Here is a 15,990-nt window from a genome sequence, read left to right as displayed (position 1 = left end):
AACGTTTTTTTTTCACCTCCTAAAAATTCTGTTTGTGGGTGTATCATTTTGTATGAATGGCATTTTAAATTAAATAAACTAACAGTGTGTATTGTTTTGTTTAGCTTATTATAGATTAATCTTGTTAGTCATCTACAGTAAATCGTTTTGGGCGGGTTATGTAAAAGCACACCAAGAGGAAAGACTTGAAAATTATCAGTCGCTCTAAAGTCTCTGTACAGGACATCAGATGCTGTCTATGCATTGGAACTATGTCAAACTGTGTTGTGAGTTAGAACGAGCGCTATTTTCAGATGAATTGCTTAAAGGCATTTTGCTTGAATGGCGCATTTCTTTAAAATCTCTGCATACGTAGATCCAGGGTGATGGATCCTTCTCTTCAGCTCTCTGTATAGAAGCAGATCTCGCTTTACTTTGATCCACTTCCTCAACCAGAAAACCCCCATAGTCCCCTCTGAGTGATCTTCTGCTCTCCTTCCTGTTTCTCCTACCTTTCCCCTCTGGCTCCTGCGCTTCCTAATCCTTTTTCTCACTCTGGCCCGATTAATAATAAATGAAGCGGATCATCTATCGATCCCATCCTCTGTTAGCACAGCAGAGGATATCAAACCTGTCGGTGGATCTTAATATAGCTCTGCCTTGTGAGGGCAACGGTGGCAATTGTTGGGTTAAGGTTAGTTTTTTTTTTTTATTTCTTCTTCAGCGAAAACAACGTTTTGAAACAGCAGAATAGGATGTAAAGAAGGATGCTTCCTTTTTGAAGGGGAAATGGGGGGGGGGGGGAATCTGTGATAGGTGTGAAATGGGCATCTTACTCCCCTCTGGTTATTTATTAAAGCTTGTCTATAGCATGCTGTGAGCCTTCAGGCCTTCAGTGTTGTCCCAACTCTCGGAGAAACTCTGTACTCAGCCATTTCTGCCCTGCTGCTCTCACTTAATCAATCCAGCAGATTGGCTTTGCTCCCTGACAGAGGAAGGACCCTGTCGAGACCCTGATGGAGGCTAAGAGAGATGTATGTCTGTCTCTGTTGGTTAATATCACCGGTCGACATTATGCAGGGTTCTGTAGCCGTTATGTTGAGGGGGGGGGGGGGGGGGGGGGGGGGTATGGCTGCTGGAACATGATCAGTAACTGTGACTGGATTTGGTCCAAGTTCTTCTAACTTGATTTTATTCTGCCTCTTCAGATTTGGCCGGTCACAAAAAAACAAAAAGAAAAAAACTGACAGAACCCAAGAGCATTTTCCATTAATTCTCTTTTGGGTGACTGGAAAGACACACATTTCAGCTGAGTTGTATGAACTCAGACTGTACATCGAGTTGGTGCAATACAATGACGTGCATGGTGTTCTAAAGTGGTCACGAAAGTCCACACATACACGCACGACGGTCCAAAATGTAATCTGTCTTTTGCCTAGCAGCAATAGGCTCCTCACGTAGTATAGTGTATTTCACATATAATGTAATGCATATTAAACATATACTGAATGTACAAAAAAAAATCATTTCTGAATGCCGACATAAACACAGTGCCGCACAGTCTTTCTAATTTAAGCTAAAGTCCCAAATCACAAATGACCAGGCTGTGTTTTAAGCCAAGCTGCCAAGTGTTTTAATTTGAGTCATTTACATCAACATTTACTGTTCTGGCGTTCGTCCAAAGCTACTTAAAACGGCACAATCCAAGCCAGGACCAATCTAGGATATAGCTTAGGATATGATTCACCAATCATTTTAATCAGCTAATTGAATTGGCAACAACTTTTTTATAACCAAATGATTATGTCAAAATATGTAAATTACGATTGTCAGGAAAAGTGCTTCCAGATTCTACTGTTTGCTGGTTTTGCTATTCACGGCTCATTGAAAGCGTATCAAGAAGATGAAAATTTTATGAGTATCAGGAATGATCATTAATGTCAGGCTTATTCATGAATTCTCCCCCCATTATGCCTCCTGTGTATTTTGACCGAGGTGCAGAGTTCAGTGCACAGCGACTATTGGAGCATATAAAACCTGTCAAGAAGAGAATTTGTGGTGCACAATGTAACTACGGCTAATTCAGTAAATCAGTAATATTGCTAACCCATTCAATTTGGAGACAAACATTTTAGAAGCCCAGAATCTACAGAATTGTGCCAGAGATTTTGTCACTCCTCGCTTCTCTATATTTTCCTTTCCTGAGATCTTCTCAAGTGATCTTGTTGTTTCTCCCGCCTTTCAAAAGGTTTTCAACATTTTGCTTTGACTTTTGCCTGCTGTTTCACTCATTTTCACAGGAATACTTTTGTTCACTTGTTTGTTTGTTTGTTTGGTAATTAAGTCATCATAAGACGTTAATGTCCTAGCTGAAGTAGCTTTGATCAAACGGTTCGTCTGTGAGGGGCCAAGACCAACCATCCAGAAACTTTGGCATTTTTTTCACCCACGCAGATGATTATTTAACGAGGTGGAGCACTACCGGTTATCTTTCTGTGTGCTACTCGTAATAACATTTGATTGTTCAAGTGCTTCCACTTAAAGTAACTGGTATGTAAGTAAAGCCGTGTAAGAAGAAGAAAAAAAGCATCATAGCAATTTTGGTAAACTCTGTTTTCTTGATCTTAAAGTGCTTTACGTTTGACAGCTGTTCTGACCAGAAATGCTTTACATGTCCCCCTCTGACTAAGTGTTCTACACATGAAGGTCATTGGTGATGCACAGACCCCCTACCTCCATGCCCTGTGTACATAATTATCAGCTTCTGTGTAAATAAGCAGCCAATGCAAGCATGTCGGTCATAGAGGTTGGTCTTGGCCCAATTCAGACTAACCGTTAGCTTCTGCCTCTGGGTAAAGCTAGCTACAGCAGGTAAGAATTTCAATCTCTGTATTGTTTCGGCAGAACCTCACTTCAAAAATGCTGAACTATTCCTTTAGTGCTGACCTATAAATCACTCAGTCCATAAAAGAATACTCATAAATTTTGTCACTACACCAGGCATGGAAAACACTTTTAAATTAGATTTGTATGCATTTCAGTTTGTTAGCAGCAATCTGCCACAAAGACAGCAATTGTTCCCATTTTTAAAATGAAATCCACGAACCATCCCAAACATGGTTTTGCAAGCATGAAATAGCATTTTGGCACCAACAAGACGTCTCCAACGAGCCATTTGCTAAAAACCTTGCACACGACTGATGATCATCTCTCTTAAGTTCTGTGTCAGATACTTTGCTGTGTTTCATACTATTTATAAAGAGAAAACTTTCAGATCATTTTAATCTGCTTTGGATAGTTTTTTAAGCTTACCATTTGTTCCGTTTTTTCACATTTCCACATTCCTAATTGTCAATACACACACTGTACAAATATGAACAAAAGCAGACAGAAATTTGGGGTAAAGCAGATATGGCCCGGTGGGTTTGTTAAAGAATAATGGTAAATGACTTGCTTGAAAAAGAAGATCCACTGTCCCACAGGGGTCTACTGTGGCTCAGCTGGTAGAGTAGTCCCAACCAGAAAGTTGAGTGTCCCCTCTGTAAGACACCACATCCCAAGCTACCAACTGGTATTGTATAAATGTGAGCACGATTGGGTAAACGAGGCTCAAGTGTAAAAGTGCATTGAGTGGTCAGTATGCCAAGAAATGTACTTTATACTGTAAGTCCAAGCCATTTATCATGGAACATACCAGACAGATAAAGGCAATAAGCTGCGGAGAAGTTTGGAACATCTCACAAAGGATATTTTAATATAACCTAAATATCCTGAAAACTGAAAACAGGGCACAGCTGCAAACGTATCAGTACACATCTGTACAGCAAAACCGATGGACCAGGCAAGGAGAGCAGCGATTGGAGAAGCAGTCAAAGAAGCCCCGATTGGACTCTGAAGGGGCTTCAGACATTCACAGCTCAGGTGGGAGAACCTGTTGACAGGGAGATTTACCAATCTGGTCATTATGGATGAGTGTCAAGAAGGAAACATTTGTTAAAAGAGTCCTGGTTTAACTTAGTCAAAAACCATGTAGAGGGTACAGCAACGAAATGGGGCAGAAGGTATGCTGTCTTTAACATTTTGGCATACAAAGAAAAAAATCTGTGTGGCTGAAAAGTGGAGCTGAAAGTACCATCCCCATATTGAAACATGGTTGTAGCAGCATTATACTGTTGGGATGCATTGCTCCAAAATACCTGCAGCTTTAATCGCAGCAAAAAGTGGCTCTCCAAAAAGCAATGGCCGAGACGCATTGTATACTTATGCTTGTTACAGTTTTCAGATTTTTATTTGCAAAAAAAATAAATAAAATTAAAACCATGTTTTACCAGGAAAAGCCACTTAATTACTGTGAATCTCTCTGTGTGTCTCTTTTGTTTCCAAATCCGTGCAAACACACATTAGAAGTATTCTTCAAAGAGAATTCCCGAGTATTTCATGATCTCTGCACATTATTTTCCCTCCCTCTGTTTTCTTCTCAGGAGCACTTCACTCCCGAATGTAAGTTCAAGGAGAGCGTGTTCGAGAACTATTATGTTACGTACTCGTCCATGCTCTACCGCCAGACCCAATCCGGACGCTCCTGGTATATTGGCATTAACCGCGATGGTCACATCATGAAGGGCAACCGGGTGAAGAAGACCAAAGCAGCCGCACATTTCCTGCCCAAAGTCATAGAAGGTTTATGCCTTAGATGTATTTTTCGCCGTGAAACATGTTAAAAAGTAATTGTCTTTGTGTGTTCTTAACAGAGATCCTAATTTCTTTTTTTAACACAGTCGCAATGTATAAGGAGCCATCGCTCCACGAGCTCGTCAGCGAACCGGTGAGTCCTCCGCGGAAGACGGCAAAGACGTCCGACTCGCCAACACTCAAGAATGGACGGAAAGAGTCTCCTCAGGTTGACGCCTCATAGCACAGGAGATTGAGGGTGGGACAAAAAGGGTAAAAGTGACACTTGGAACTCCGTTGTCCGTAATGTACTGAGCGTCGCTGAAGAAACAGCACTCCCTGGCTACCGTGTTCCAGAACTGCACTTCCAGATGCTGAGAGGTAAAGGGCCAGCATTTTAAGGCCCAGAAGGCCTGAAAAAGGAGTCACCACCCTCACCTGAAGCCACAGAAAGAAAGCCCAGGGTCTGTAATACCCTACTCAACCTTCTCATGTATGTCTCTCTCTCTCTCTCTCTCTCTCTCTCTCTCTCCCTCTGTCTCCCCTGTGACTTCTTAATGCACGGGTTCCTTTATTTGCCAGACTCAAGCTTCTTTTTCCTATTTGCTGTCTTGTACTCAATGTTCAGCTTTCACAAATTTCCCTCCTGATTCAGCATTGTAATCCTAACCCATGGGGAGCTCCTTTTGAGCCTCAAAGTTGGGTGACAACCTGGTTCCACTGCCGCCAGCTCTCCGCCCACCAGCTAAAGTAATACCCACGGTCTTTTAAAGCTTAAATCAAGATGAAAGGAATCAGAGAGGAAAAGCAATCAGCAGGAGGCCCGAGTCAGGTCGCACCATCAGCCCAACATGAGCAAAGCAAGTTTCTGACGTCGAAACCTAAAAACCAGTCGTCAATGCTGTTCTTCTTCTTCCTGTTTATCTCATAAAAGTTACAATTTATTATGGCTTCTGCTTGTGAAATATAAGAAAGATACTAAAATTGCTGAATTCTAGCGTTGAAATAACAAGGTGCTATAACGATGGTAAAAGTCAGACAAAAGAAAAAGTGCAATTAAAATAAAACAAGATCTAAAGAAATATTAAGTAAAGAAAAAACATATTTATCATAACTGTTTCTCAATAGATTAATTTTAAAACTTAAATTTAGAGGAGGAAATGTGGACAACTCTCCATCCTTCGCTCTCCGTCCTTTACTACCACACGATCCCTAATTACTGCACATGCTCATCAAAGGTAACAAATGAGCAACCTGGACACAAAGTTAAACCCAGGGCGCATCCGAGTTCAGATGCATGGGAAAAGGTGCAAGTAATGTATACTTCAGTCAACATCTGCTGTCAGCATAAAACTGGGTTTGAAGCCCAACATCAAAGCCAGAGAGCCTATGAGCCGCAGCACTTGTTATTCTGAGGACGTCTGGCAGCTTATCCACTCACTCGCTTTATCAAATCACCTTGGAAGAACCCTCCCCTCCCAAAAAAAAAAAAGGAAAGAAAATAATGGAATTGTCTGAGTAAATGTCTTGGTGTGACAGTGTTTTAACCCCGGTGGGTGGATGTGAGCCGATGGATCGTTAGAGTTTGTGCGTCTGTGTGTGAACAACAGCCTGCGCATGGGGACAGACAGGGGGAAACGTGGGTAACATCCTCTGTGTCCTTCACACCGAGCTCAGCGTCGTGTCTTCAATACGTCGGCTCCAGCGAGTAAGTGATACTCCAATCCGTCTTGTGAACCATTCACAATGACTCTCGTCCCGTGTACGTTTTTAAATAGCACGGTTTCAGGGCCACCTCTTAGGGAACGTGCTTTAGCCCATTCGGTGCAGTACAACATTTTATCAGTTGTTTTTTTTTTTTTTTTACTTTTATGGGGGATGATGTTCTAGGCTATAAAAACAGAGTCATCAGCGTATGTGTTTACCGTGCACCCTGCTAAAACCACAGGCGGAAAAAAGACGAGCCACACACGTCAAACCTTTGCTTTGTTGGTTAAATACTGTAGATACTAGTGGACGTAGAGGACAAACTAGGAAAGATGCTCATCATGCATCTAACACAAGTGGTAACATAACGCCAGTGATGGTTACAGGATGTAATACAGAGGGTATTTGAATGTGCACTGCTGAGGGTAAAAAGCAAGTCTGAAATAAAAGAGTGAAACTGCAAAAGAGGTTATGTCGCTCGGAAGCGGTTGGTTAGAGAAAGTGAAGGATTAGCAGGTGTATTCTTGTGGAATGTCGATAAGAAATTTATGCAGCAAAGGAAGCAGGGGAGGTGTGGCTGTGTCGTATGCAGCATGTTGATATGATAATGAACGTGAGACAAAGAGGCACGCAAGGCACCGCGTTCAGTTTATGACAGGGGGTAGTTAGAGAGAATCCGTTGAAGGGCTTTGCTCAACTCTCCCTTCCCCCCTCAGACTAAGTCTTTGAATTTGTTGGGAGTTTTTTGCAAGAGGACAATCCCTTACTTTGTGTTGGGATATTTTACCCAAGTGGCAAATTCAGTACCATAGACCTTTAAATCTCTACTTGCGTCTTCTCACCCGGGGAATTCAGCATGCTCAATCTGAGTTCTAGCTGTGCATCACTAACCACTGTGTAATATCAGAGTGTTCGCACAACAGTCAGCTCACAGTTGTGCTTTTAGAAGATGTCTATAAGCCTAAGATATGAAAGTATATGGAGGAGCAAAGATTTTTCATTGACCACATTTTACTCCTAGAGCATACAGAATCCAGGCCACTGTGATAATGGCGTATATGGGGTGGGAGGTCATTTACAATTCCTTACACTCTATAAAATTAAACTAGTAACTATGTAATTATAATATGTTCTCTTTATATGAACTTTATATAACTTAGAGTGGAATTATGTTTTACTTCATATAACTTCATATAACTTTCAGACCAACAACAATGATACAGGGCAGCATGGATGCTGGTCATTTCACTCCTTTGCCATTGTTTGTAGTTTTGGTCGTTTCAAATCAAACTTTTTGGTGCTGTTTACCCAGCAACGTCAAGTGTGTGTCATTTTGTACAAGCCAAGAGGAAGCTTTCTACCTGCCTTGATGGCTATTTGACTATTCAAAGAAATTTTCTTTTGTATACTCCTATTTAACTGTAAAGAAATAGGGTTGTGTAGCTCCAATAATCTACCAGAGGGAGTTCAGTTTCATTTACCTTAGTTTAATCAGGAGCCATAATCAATCATATTTTATGTCAACTGCGCAAAAAAAGAATTAGAGCTATAGTAAATTGAAATAGGATGTGTTTTTTAGCTCGTTGTCTACTTATCTATGAAACTGGAGAACCGAATAACCATTGATTTTTTTTTTTATATTTCATGAAAAATTAAAAAGACAATACAAGTGTTCACAATCCCTTATGTGTTCAAAACATGTGTGTTTTCACATTTGTGAGAAATGGAAGCAGGAGGGGACAAAATGGCAGCATATGTGTGCAAAATTGGGCTTCAAATTGCCAAAGGGTTGATCTCACTCAGAGCCGAGCGCAACAGATCATTTAAAAGAATTGGAACAAAACTCACCAAATAGGTGTGTAAAACACTCATAAAATTCCAGTTTAAAATAGAACAATTTGCAATTGGATTAGTAATTCAAAATTTTAAGTGACTTTAAAACCATACCTTTTTCTTTCCAAACAATTGCCAAATTGTAACATTAGAATAAGTTAGATGACATCCAATTCAGTTTGCAGTTGTAAATCAGTAAAACAACGAAAGGTATTTTCTTGCTCTGTAATCAGCCAAACTGCGGCAGCCATGTTGGATTTTGGGACCGAAGTTGATAACACAGTAAATAATCCTTTCAAGTCAAAATTACAACTTCAGCAGATTTTGAGGTGATCTTCCCGACTTACAGCGCTGAAAATCCTTTGTCTCGTGGTTCATAGTTACAGGTCGCTTGAATACCTGCCTGACCTAAAAACCTTGTGGGACATAAACGTTGTCCTCTAGGAATGTTTATGACGGCACACGGTGTACGTGTCAATAACACATTTGCGATGGCAGAACCCCCATCTGAAAAGGTGGTACCTAACACAACAAATAATCTGTATGCTCTAAGAAAAGCAATGCGAGGAGAGTCCAACACCAATAAATGAGTAAACCGTGACCTAGAATAAAAGACACAAAAAGTAAATATCTATTTCTTTTGAATTGGCACATTATTATTAAATGCAAGCTACAAACATTTGAATTAAACTTTTGAGTGAAGCTGAGCTCAAAACAGGGCAAACGTGAAAGAGTTGCACGACAGGTTGCACATGCATTTGTCGGGTAGCATGCCGAACCCTAAAGCGCGATTGGTGCTCGCCTGTGCAATAGCGAAGAATGTCGCAGGTAAGTTGTTTGCTGATGATTTTGCAAGTAGACAGACGGGAACAGAGAATGTCGGGCAGTAGAAAAGAAACAGTCACCGAATGTAAGAGAGGACGTTTAAAATGGTAAAGCGTGCGGTTTCTCTGATGGGATAGGTGTTGTAGGTGAGGGAAGAAAACTCAGTTAGAGTATTAAGATGAACGTTTTGGTCTGAAGAGATCTGACACTTTTTATACCGGTGAAAATACATTAACTGGGTTTTTTTTTTTTTTAAATAATAATAATAACGAACAGTGAGGTGTTAACAAGGAAAACAAAAAAAACACTTCAATTCGTGTGCCCACACATGAGCTTTTCATCTCCCGAACAGCAGCATCTACACCCCATTAACCCTCTCTTCAACATTATGTTGCCTGTGTAGGCGTATACTTACAGCGTCTTTATAAAGCTCTGAGTGGTTGCGTGCTTGTGTGCGTCAATGAGTTATAGGAGGGCGAAACAAAAAGAAAGGGGCACAAGACTGAGACAGTCATCAAGCAGATTGAATAAAACAGAAATTGAATAAACTCAGACTCAAAAAACACAACTGAACAGACTGAATCAAAAACAAGTTTTCTGTTGTAAATAAAGGGGAAGAAAGAAGTGATGTTTTACTGCATTCTTCAGTTTTACTGTTCTTCAAAATAGAAGCATGTTGCACCTTAAAATAAATGTTGTCTAAAATATGTCAGATTTAACTCATCATCTTGAAAGGCCCCTTGAAACATTTTGATTTTTTTTTCGCAGTATAGTAGGACAAACGGGCAATAATGCCTACTACACAGAATTTATTCTTCCTAAGTGTTTGAGAATCCAAAGCTATATTGCACTGAACAGCTACCAAAATCCAGGGAACCTTCAAGCAGACGACCGGGTCTTTGATCTGAAGTGTTTTGTGAACAACCAACCAGACGTTCTGATTGTGTTGTGCCTGAATCCTCTGGTACTTTTGGTGCACATAGTAAAACTGGTCTGAGCTATGCATGTTTGGAATAGACTGTTATTGTTCCCAATGATCCGTTGCGTGAATTGTCCAAAACAGACGCAAAAAAAAAAAATGTAATTCATGGCCAAACTTAACTCCAGACAATGGTGATTAAACTGTAGCTCGTCTCTGTCGAATCATGGTTCAATAGTCAGTTTTATTATATCATTACAAGAACATCTGTTATACTATTAGTCCAGTATCCTCAGTTCAGTTACAGTTTAAAAGTATGTATGACTAGCTCCCTCTAATGGTTTGAATTGGTGGCTGTAGGTTACAACAACAAATAAGGACACACTGGTTTAATTATGAAAGTTTTTTTTTTTTTTATTACACTTTCTACACAAAAAGAATCTATCATTAGAATTTCACACAAGGATTTAAATCTGTCCCATGAATCAATTTTATTTTTCACTAAAATGACACTGACCCTACAGGACGGTTATGAATACAGCAGTGGCTTACTGAAAGCTAAAAGAAACATCTGTGATGTGAAAATAAATGGAAGACAATGTGAAGTAAAGTTCAGCAAAATGAAAATATTGTGTATTCGCAAAAATGATTTTGTTTTCTGAAATGCCGTCGCAAAATCACAGGTGCTAGAATCTGGAATTTTAAACATTCAAAGCAATAGGCGGGACTTTGTTGTGAGATCCCTTGTGGTTGTTCTTGAAAGTGTACTTAGGAATTCTCAAAATGTGCAGAATCTCCGCTTGAGATAAAAGTGTGCTTCTGGCCAACAATACCTGCCCTAATGTGTAAAACGAATGGAATGCTGCTTGCTCTTTCAATAATACAGTGTTTGTGTATCAGATGTTTTTTTTTCCCCCTGCCTTTTTTTATTCTCTGAAATGGGCTTATCAGTGTTGTTGTTTTATTCTGTTAAAAGAAATTAGTTGGGGTTTTTTTTTTGTTGTTATTTTTTTTCCTCTGGTCAAGTAAATCTCTCAGTGGAAGGAAGACACATTTTTTTTATCATTTCTAAAATTGTTTCATGTGTTTGGTCAGCACTGTTGTATCCAAAATTGTATGAAATCCTGAGTGAAGTTCATCCAGACTGAATTCTGCTGTGAGAGTAAGCTCTGTGTGGAATGAAAATGCATTGCTGTGGGGGTAACGCTTTGCTTCAATGTAAGTGTTTGCCTCCTCGCCCCCAACTCTCTTACAGACTTTTGACTTCTCTCCTCTCAGACCAGTCGTCTTCCAAAAACACTAACTCCTACTTTTTTATTCAACAAACCAACAAAGAAGCCATGACTGTAAAGAGAAGGACTTGGCTGTAGTCAGAGAGTAGGCCAGACTCCTGAGACGCTTCCTGAGCGTAAACAGGGATTAAGCCACATGTTGGACTCCTCTCCACGAGAGCCCAAAGATACACCACGATCCGTATGTACGGGCTTTCTTGAACTCTCCAAGTGGAAGAGACGCAGAAACGAAGACCAGCAATATGCAACGAGAACTACCAGCCTGCACTCAAGGAGCCCAAACAAACCCATAAGGCTATCTAACAATCAGTGGTGTGCAATAATAATAAAAAAAGGTATTTCTAGACTCACTGTTTTTTTTAAAGCATGCATACAATGGCTGTTTAAGGATGACTCCCTCTCAGTATCCACAGCGACATGCCCCTGATTCACCCTCTCTCCATTTTAACCTGTGTACATTTCAACAACCTCTACATGAATTAAAGGGAAATGTCTTATTCTGATATATTATTCAATAAAATAACATATATTTGTATGATTGTAACCATTTCTGATCATTTTTGGTCTTAATGCCTAGTTTCATTTTAAATGTATTAATAGTTTTCTCTGCAGGAGCTACAGGTCATCCACACTCTTGTCCTTCTATTCGTTCTTGAAGTCGCCCACTGGGCTCCATTGTTACCATAAATAAAAAAGCCTATGTAACATGATAACATACATATATAAGGAAAGATTATTCTAAGAAGTTCTTCTAATCAAAATCAATAAGCAAATATACCTTTAACATACAGTAAGTGATGGAAGAACCCATCCCTATGAATGGCAGGTGAAAAAGGCATTCGCTTTGCAGTGGTAATATTTTTATGTTCTGTCTTCAAGGGACAGACAAAATTATATTCTGTTTGAATTTTCAGGAAGTTACACAAAAGGCAGTTTTTGTGTAATCTTGGTCCATTTCAGGGGGATACTGTAGTGGTAAAGCTGGTTACAGATTGGCTTGACTGCAGTGGCTTATAAACTGTGAAAGGTTATGCAACAGTAAATGGACACACAGAATCAGTGTTTGCAAAGGATTTACATTTAGAGGGACTGATGCATTGGAGCGCATTATACTTAAACAGATTTGCCAGCAAAAAAATTGACTGAAAGATGGAGCTAAATGCTGGAAGAAAACCTGATGTATGCTGTGAAAATCCTGAGACTGCAAAGGAGGTTCGCCTTCCAGCAGGACAATTCTAAAATTACACTCAGAATCATCAAGGAACAAGTATTCACAAACCACAAAATGAAGGGCTGTTTTTTACTTTTATTTTTTCTAAAATGGCAAACAAATAATTGTTGTTTTTTTTTACATACTCAACAACAAACTTAAAAAACTTATTCATAGGGATATGTAGATCATTCTTTAGCCAAAACATAAAAAAGCATTTGGATCAACTATGCTGGAGCAGGAACTTATCTAAAACATGCAGGACACTAGCCCGTCAGCAGTGGATTATGACACTCTCAGTTCAAACCTGAAAAAGACACGTTAGGTTATACACTTTACACTCTATACTGAGGCAATACTTATGTAAATTATGTATGTATTTCCACAGCTTAGCAGATATTTAAACAATTTCTCATCCCTTCACCACATCAGTCCTTTCACAAATCCAATAGAGACGACTAAAAGGCCCCTTAATTTGCCCTCAAAGTATTTCATGAAAGCGGCTAACGCCTTGTAAGATTTCTTTATTAGTTTTATGCATATGTTTTTTTTTATTTGGTCCTTCTAAACGTAAATATTTTGAGTGTCCATCTCTCAGTACTGGCCTAGCCTCCCCACCCTCCATAAATATACCAACAGCATATCAATACTCCTTATATTATTCAACAGGATTTATTGGATTTTGTTGTACCCCCTCAAGACTGTAAGTGGTACCGATCTGGTCATTCCTTTTGAATAGAGTAGAACAAAACAATTCTTAAAGTTACAGTATATGATCAAGACACAAAAGATAACACATTTAGAACACACAATTTATTTTAATAAAGTTATCTTATGTAGTTTGCTATCTGATTTGCAATCATTACCCTTTCCGGCACATGGGGAAAATAGGATTTCTACAGTGACAAGACAAATAAGAGAGATGTAGACAAAGCTGGAAAAAAAATAACTTTTGCCATTAAACATTTCCCTAAAACCATTGGGAAATACATTATATCAAATTAAATCAATTTTAGATGAGAAACCCTCAGGAATTGTTGTGAATTATGGACTCTATCTCTATGCTTAGTTACTTGTGCTGTGTGGTATAGTCTCCAATGTTGAAATTAAGCATGCAGCATTAAATGTGAAGCAGCAAAACATGCAGGGTTAGTCATTTGATGTATGTTTAGGACTATATAAAATCTACGGATTATCTGCAGATGCTCAGTAGAGTCACTTTCACACTATGTGTCCCAACAAGTGTAAATCTCTTGCAGGTCGAAACACATCTAATGATCCTAAAGTGGAGCCAAGTGATCCATAGAAGTGAAGTAAAGCTCAGAACAGCATGCCAGCACAACCTCCACCTGTCCAAAACCACATCTGCTGTTAGAGGTTAGGTGGAGATTAAGTGTGGATTATTTTAGAGACCTCAATGATGCAGCACTATATAAACTAACGGTTGCAGTGCAAAATGTTGAGATTTCCTAACACATTCAACATACAGCATCTAATACAATGTAGCACTAGAACATTGTTTTATGTATTTTAACCTATCATTTGCCCTCTGCATAATTTAATTCAATTCAGTTTTATTTATATAGCGTCAATTCACAACACATGTCATCTCAAGATACTTTACAAAGTCAAATTTAATCAAATCATACAGATTGGTCAAAAGGTTTCTTATCTAACGAAACCCAGTAGATTGCATCAAGTCTTGACAAAAAACATTCTCTACTCATGAAAGAGCGTAGAGTCACAGAGGACAGTCGTCTGCATTGTCCATGGGTTTGCAGCAATCCTGCATACTGAGCAAGCATGAAGCGACAGTGGAGAGGAAAACTCCCCTTTGACAGGGAGGAAAACCTCCAGCAGAACCAGGCTCAGTGTGAACGGCCATCTGCCTCGACCCACAGGGGGTTAGAGAAAACAGAGCAGAGACACAAAAAAGACAGAAGCACACATTGATCCAGGAATCCTTTCTCTGCGAAGGGTCTTTTTAACAGTAGACTGTTTTTTCCAGAGTAGGTAAGATTCCTCTAGATGAGAGTGCCATTTTCTCTCCAATTGCCTAACGTTGTGCTTGAAAGAACGCAGCTCTAAATTAAACCAGAGTGCCAGCTTCCTGTGAATAATCACCTTCTTTTTCAAGGGGGCTATGCTGTCTAATGCAAAATGCAACGAGCAAGTGACACAGTCAGCAAAGGCGTCAATTTGTGAATAGCAAGAAACAACATTGCTGCATTTTGCTGGGTTTTTCTGTGATACTGAGTAAATTAAAAATTAAAAAGTTTGATACAGCATTACCTGAAAAATATCTACTATAATGAAACCTTCCTTTGGGGCTGGAGATCTCAGTTAAATTAAAGTCAAATGTTATTAAAAAATTGTCAGATCGGACAGGGTTGTGAGGAAATTTTTTCGCAATAAATGGCATATGTCAGCACAAGGTCCAAAGTATGATGGCAAGAGTGTGTCGGTTTATGTACATTTTGAGCTAAACTGGGAAAAATAAAAAAAATCAATCCATCACAAAGACAGCAGTAGCATGATAATTACATCATATATAATAAAGAGACTACATCAATGGCTTTATTCAGACAGAAAATTACAAAACCATCTTTATAAAAAATAAAGCGCTGGTACCCATTGAAAGCACCCACAGGAGATTGTGACAGAATGCTCTGATATTGTGAAGAAGACTAATTTGATTCATCAAGACAAAATAGGAAAAGCCAAAAACATTAACCACACAGGTTCAGATTTAACATGGGCCTCTTGGCTACTTCCCTGATTAATACTCTCCATGTGTGACCTGTAAAAAGTATGAATGCTAAATTGATATCAATCTAATACATACACGTTTTTTTTGGGGGGGGGGGGGGGGGTTGGGGGGGACATTATTCAGGGTTAATACAGTCAGATATGCCTTATCTAACGAAGAGCCATGGATCTTTTCAAAGAAAAGTTTAAACAGAAAGTGTAAGACAGATGAATGGCTCTGTCTACATCTTTGTTTTGCTGCCCTGCAGTCGATTAGACGGTATGATCTCTCAGTGACAACGATAGAAAATCGATGTTTGACAGGCAGGATAATTGGGCTTCGAGTCTTTCCGCAGAACGAGCTGAAATTGAGCTGCATGTGATGTGACAGATTATCATGAGCGCTGGGCTGTTGCTGCTTTTACACCAACTTCCCCCTTTTGAGACGTGACCTCAGTCGGGGTCAGGCAGCCCTCTATTCCCTAGTCTGATCCTACTTATACTTCGCTGCGCCATATCATATCTCAAAGGAAGCATGACATGTGCATTTGTATGAGATTATTCGCAGCAAAACCCACACAGAGTGAAGCGGTCCGTGCTCAGACTGAACGGAGCTTTATGTTTCCTAATGCCACAAATAAGGATTACAGCGTTCAACCAAATATAGTACCCTGAAAAGCTGGAGGAACCAATTACCCTTGGTGTGTTCATGTTTTTTTTTTAATGGAAATCCAGATGCTAAATTTGACTTGATGTGGGAAAATCACATCCTTGTGTTAATCATGTTTTGCAAAGCATTAGAAGCC

General features: G+C 39.5%; 1 protein-coding gene across 1 annotated transcript in view; it reads left to right on the top strand.

The window, feature by feature from the left end:
- fgf11b (fibroblast growth factor 11b) overlaps window positions 1-11,761 on the top strand; it is a 49,094-nt gene extending 37,333 nt beyond the window's left edge. Inside the window, exons 4-5 of the mRNA XM_012854677.3 lie at window positions 4,461-4,659; window positions 4,758-11,761. Of these exons, the coding sequence (XP_012710131.1) occupies window positions 4,461-4,659; window positions 4,758-4,894 (336 nt within the window). The 3' untranslated portion in view covers window positions 4,895-11,761. The remainder of the gene's footprint in view (window positions 1-4,460; window positions 4,660-4,757) is intronic.
- The last annotated feature ends 4,229 nt before the right edge of the window (window positions 11,762-15,990 follow it).

Source organism: Fundulus heteroclitus, chromosome 11, assembly GCF_011125445.2.
Source record: "Fundulus heteroclitus isolate FHET01 chromosome 11, MU-UCD_Fhet_4.1, whole genome shotgun sequence".
NCBI lineage: Eukaryota > Metazoa > Chordata > Actinopteri > Cyprinodontiformes > Fundulidae > Fundulus > Fundulus heteroclitus.
Note: the sequence above shows the minus strand (reverse complement) of the source record. Positions and strands in the feature narration are given on the sequence as shown.